We start from the raw sequence: 5,242 nt of genomic DNA, 5'->3' as shown, positions 1-5,242 counted from the left end.
GTAATAAAACTAAAATATTTGGTGATAGTTTGTCTAGAATATTCTTTATTCTTAAAAACAGGTGTTTCTAAATTAAGCATAATGTTTAATTTATACCCTTAAGCATAACAAACATATTTATTTAATACAACAACTATTACCAATTATATATATGCTCAAAATCTTTTGGGTTTTACTTGAAGAATTTTGATAATTTATTTAATACAAATAAAATAGTTTTTGGGTAAACTTAAAACTTAAATAGATATAACAAAAAACAATAAAAATTGATAATTGTAATGCAATAAATTCCATTTTGGATTAAAATTGAGGCACAATTAATATGGGAATAAAATGAGAGAACAGACATTAAAAAAAAAGAAAAACTGTCACAACAAATGTAAGGAGCAATAGCTATATAGTAATACACTATATGATTAAATCAAATAAGTTATTTACTAATTTTTTGTTAGTGATCTGCTATGGGCCTTAGTTCTTTAATTTGTCGAATTAAATATGCCTTTTCATCATTAAATTGTTCATCTTCGGCTCGATCAGTGTGGAATTTCATTAAAAACTCAACTAACTTATCCTGATTCCTCAGAAGAATATCCAAAATGGGCTTAGGTTTGTTGGGATTTGCAACAAATACCTTCAAATAAAAAATATGATGTAAAAGACCATTTAAATCACAATGTCACTTCTGACTTACTTTAAATACATGGAAGGCTTCAAATTGTATATTTCTAGACCTCTCTTTTAACATGTTCATCATAAGTTTAAGATTGTCTGGATTTGAAATGTATCTTGTCATCACCTATGAAATTTTGAATATTATTGTTATTTAAATCTAATAATTAACTTTTAATCATTTACTTACAGAAAAATTATGTCTATCTAAAAGCAGCTCTCCCAAAAGTTTAAGGCTTTGACGACGAGTTACATAATTTTCAGAATTTAACAGCCTTTGGTAATGACTAAATACTTTATCATAATTTGTTTCTAAGAAGTCAGCACACAAAATTTTGTGGCGGGTAAGTAGTTCCTAAAACATTGAAAACCATTAGTGTGTACACAAATCTACCTTCATACCAAGAGTAAAATATACAAATCTAAAGATTAATAATACCTTAAATGTTGAAAAGGCATCTGATGCAATATCAAAAGTAGATACTTCCACATACTTGAAGAAGTTATAGAAATCATCAGAATATAACATGATTTTTGCTAAAGCCTCATAACGTGCACACTCCCTTAACATTGTCCCACAATTTAATGCAATTTCTTGGTGTTCATATCTGTAAATTTATAAGAATATTAATTTGACTACAACTTCTTTAATTTTATTTGTAATACTGACCCAGTCATTAAGGTAAATAATATTTCAGGTTTTGTACATATATATTCAACTGTTGGTGATCTAGTTCCAATCTGCCTTCTCAAAATATTATTGAACACTTGTGCTACATCTTTCTTTCCCTCAAAATCAATACGGTTCAGATTTTGTATCAGTAGAAGAAGCAAATTGCTATTGTACAACTCTTGAGCTAATTGGGCCACTATTATATCAGTTTGTGGTTCAGCATCTGAAGTTCCATACAGCATATTTTTGATTAAAACAAGATTTTTGCTAACATCTTCCTGAGCCTTCTCAGCTTTCTTATCTCCTTTCTCAAGCGAATTTACAGCCTCCTTTAAAGCTTTTACCACATCTGCAGGACTTTTTTGCGATTTTCCAAAGAGTGGCATTATTTAATTTACTTTGTGGTAGTGAATATGTATTTTATTAACAGTAATTTTTTGACGTTGATATAAAATAATAGGTTAGGTACGTCCAAGATTAAACTGTTACAATAAAATTTGGACTGAATTCGCAAAAAATTGATTAAAACTAATTTTGTATCTACAAACCATCTAATTTATCAATATTTTTTGCATCCAAAAATATCTGCAACCCTTGACAGTAACGTGACTTTATCTGTTTTTATTGACAATTGAATATTAAACAATAAACAAAATTTATAACCCTAATCATGATCTTTGTGATTTCTCCCGTAAATAGAAAGTTATATTGGCACCCCTGATAATAAATATCACTGTACCATTGAGAAGACAAGCACAAAAAATTAAGATATATTGGACGGTGTCTACATATACACGTCGTATGTTTATAATCTTTTTGGTGGTTACACAAGATACTAACGGTTAATAAGGGTATAACACGCTTTAGGCCGAAAAATCCCAGATTATGATAACGCGGCGATACATGAACCATTCATGTTAATACATTCGAATCCTTACAATCCGAAATGTAGTTTTTCTAAAAGAAATGCATTTTGTTTTATAAAATATGTTAAGTATGTACCTCTGTGGCCTTAATCACAAAACGCCACCTCTTGAAAAAGAAGTTTTTAGGGGCTTTTCGAAAAACGAATACTCACTCCCAACTTAAACCCATTACAATTAGTTTAAGAAATTTATATTAAATTAGTATAAGCCTCTCCCCTCTTCTAAATAAAAAATTTAAATGAAACCTCTCCTTCTGCTAACATGCTACCCTTAAGTACTTTATAAACAACCCCTAAATATAGTTAATTTTTTTGAAACTTTCAATGTGTATTATTTTTTATACATCATATTCTATAATATACACGAAAATTGCAAAACTGTTGAAGAAATAGCCGTAAAATAAGCGATTGGAAAATATTTAATAAGTATTATATCTTACATTTTATATCGGTATAAAATCACTTTCAATTTGGAATGTTTACAAAAATGAGCCTTTGTCAGCATTATGTAACTAACTCCTTATATTCTAATTAATACTAGGAAACGCAAGAATATAAAATAAGCTTTCTTCATTAAAAACGNATATAATTGAATACATCAGAAATTTGATTTTCCCATCTGATGTAAACAGAAAGAAGAGACGGTAAGCAAATCAAATACGGTATATAATAAAATGTTGCAAATTACATTCGTAAAATTTGTTTTAGTTCAATATTTGAACAAGGCGAAGTCCCTGTCAAAATTCGAAGAACTATGTCTCAACACCCTCATTTAGAAGGTAATGTTAATAATAATTGAAAATTCCTTTACCAATTTATCATTTCTAGTATTTTTTTTGTGGAAAAATATTCAGAATGGTGTATTATTTATCTTAACGTAGTCTGTTTTAACCAGTACAGCAATATATTTCATTATTTCTTCGAGATAAACGCATATAATAACGTATTCGATCGCTTTAAAAGATTACAATTTTCTTTACTCAGAAGGTGTTAAGTCCTTCTCTACTTCCCCTTCATTTAACAATTGTAAAAGTAGTTCATAAACTGGCTCGAAAGCTTTTCTGCTTCCAGCATTAGTGAGCAATAAATAGTCAAACATATCATGATGACTTATTGTACCGTCGGGCTGTATAAACCCATTGTCTATAGAAACTACTTCAACTTTTGGTAACACTGAAACTTTCAATTTAAGAAGTTCATTCACTTGTGATATACGATCTCTTAAAGGGTTTGGATGTTGACCTCTTGGTAGTAAAGTCTGCGATATAAAATATAATTATCACCTGAATAAAAACATTAAAACCAACGTAAAAATAAAAACCCATCTGTAGCAATAAAAAAACGTTATCGACAATATCGCAGACTGATTACAAAGTTAGTAGTTTTATAGAACATCTAAAAGTTTGATAAAATGTGGTCAAATTGTTAAATATTTGTTAACGTCGCATTTCTTCTAAATTAATTGGGTATTTTACAACGTCTATGCGTTGTTCGACGCTCTTTAAAACACACAGCTGTCTAAAATATAACTAGCCAGATAGAAAACAATAGGAGGTCAACAAATATTGTCCGATTCTTTATTTTATATGTTTTAAAAAATTGGTCAAAATGTAAAACTGATGGTGATTTAAATATTTAGCAACCGCGTTGTTTATTGTACATTTTATAAAATGCCAAGCCATTTTACAAAATAAACATCTAGACAGCAAAATAATTTAAAAACAATAAATATAATACAATCAATTTTATAATTGAGTTATATTACTAATTAATAATTTAAATAATATTTTGCTGTCATGCACCATTTCAAACTAAATATTCTTCTACTATTATTACTACAATTTTTAAAAACAATTTCATTTTGTATTAAGTTTGTTGCTAGATTTTACTAGTAAATGCATATAAAACATTCCCTATATATATCTAAATCATGAGAGCAATGTTATAACTTCCAAACGAACAATTGTAATGCAAAATCTAATACTAAAATATGTATTCAACTTATATAACTGAGAACAAAAATAACCATTGCAACATTTCAAACTGTTTACTTACCGGTACTACAATATAAATTCCTGGTTGCTTTTCTTGAATAACATGAATTGTTTCAATTATGCCCTCAACTATTTGCTCGGGGGTATTAATATGATTATTTGTTCCTACATGTAGCACAATGACCTTAAACATCTACATTAACTCATGCAAGTCCTCATGAAATTAATAGTACCTTAGGTTTAACATTATCTAATTCTCCATTTTTTATTCTCCAAAGTACATTTTGTATTTTGTCTCGGTGAATTCCAAAATTTAAACAGTGCAAAGGTGCAAACAATTCATTCCATAAATCTGTATGTTGAAGAGCTTGAAGAATGGAGTCTCCGATAAATATTACATCAGGATCTTTTTCACGAGTTTCAGAAAGAAACCGATTGTGCTTAAATGCAGAAAATGTTTAAAAAATTCTTAAAATTACTTGAATTTCCTTACAATACTCATCCACCTTTGATCACCATCAACATCTTCTACAGGGGTCGGTATAATACAAGGATTCATTGTTTTATCTTTAAGTAACAGAATTTTTTCTTAACACATCTAGTACCTATCAAAAAAAAGAGTAAATTAATTATCTAAATGTTGGAAACTTCGATTTTAAATATTTTCAGTTTTTGTTATGCACAATTATGTACATATTTCAGTTTTTGCCTGCTTTATGGAGTTTGCTCAATTATTCGTGCAGTTTATGGATTCTTTAAATAACTAAAATTTCCCTAAATATCAAAAACGAATTTTTTAATTATTTTTATTCTAATTTTTATTTTCAGCCTTTGAAGATACCCCATATCCAAAATAAGGTACAGTTTGAAAAATTATTAATAATTGCTATTTAGGAAAAAAGATATTCTCATTTTTATAATAATAGAAGTTCGAATTAATGGGCTGGCTATATGTATGAGCATAGATTATTAATATGGCGC

The 5,242-nt window shown here is 28.3% G+C and overlaps 2 protein-coding genes across 2 annotated transcripts; both read right to left on the bottom strand.

Moving 5' to 3' along the window:
- Positions 1-22: 22 nt before the first annotated feature.
- LOC108736330 (protein Mo25) lies at positions 23-2,022 on the bottom strand. Its single transcript, XM_025974066.1, has 5 exons — positions 1,340-2,022; positions 1,109-1,277; positions 860-1,024; positions 692-796; positions 23-631 (listed from the first exon to the last, which is right to left on the bottom strand). Exons 1-5 carry the CDS (start codon positions 1,726-1,728, stop codon positions 449-451), a joined length of 1,011 nt encoding a protein of 336 aa, XP_025829851.1. The 5' UTR covers positions 1,729-2,022; the 3' UTR covers positions 23-448.
- Positions 2,023-3,184: 1,162 nt separating this feature from the next.
- LOC112903920 (platelet-activating factor acetylhydrolase IB subunit beta homolog) lies at positions 3,185-4,973 on the bottom strand. The gene is made up of 4 exons (XM_025974069.1): positions 4,755-4,973; positions 4,495-4,701; positions 4,323-4,445; positions 3,185-3,525 (listed from the first exon to the last, which is right to left on the bottom strand). The coding sequence occupies exons 1-4, from the start codon at positions 4,818-4,820 to the stop codon at positions 3,244-3,246; spliced, it is 678 nt and encodes a 225-aa protein (XP_025829854.1). The 5' UTR covers positions 4,821-4,973; the 3' UTR covers positions 3,185-3,243.
- Between the last annotated feature and the right edge of the window lie 269 nt (positions 4,974-5,242).

This window comes from Agrilus planipennis, unplaced genomic scaffold (genome assembly GCF_000699045.2).
Source record: "Agrilus planipennis isolate EAB-ADULT unplaced genomic scaffold, Apla_2.0 scaffold64, whole genome shotgun sequence".
NCBI lineage: Eukaryota > Metazoa > Arthropoda > Insecta > Coleoptera > Buprestidae > Agrilus > Agrilus planipennis.
The sequence above is the reverse complement of the archived record's forward strand: the minus strand, read 5'-3'. Positions and strand labels throughout refer to the sequence as shown.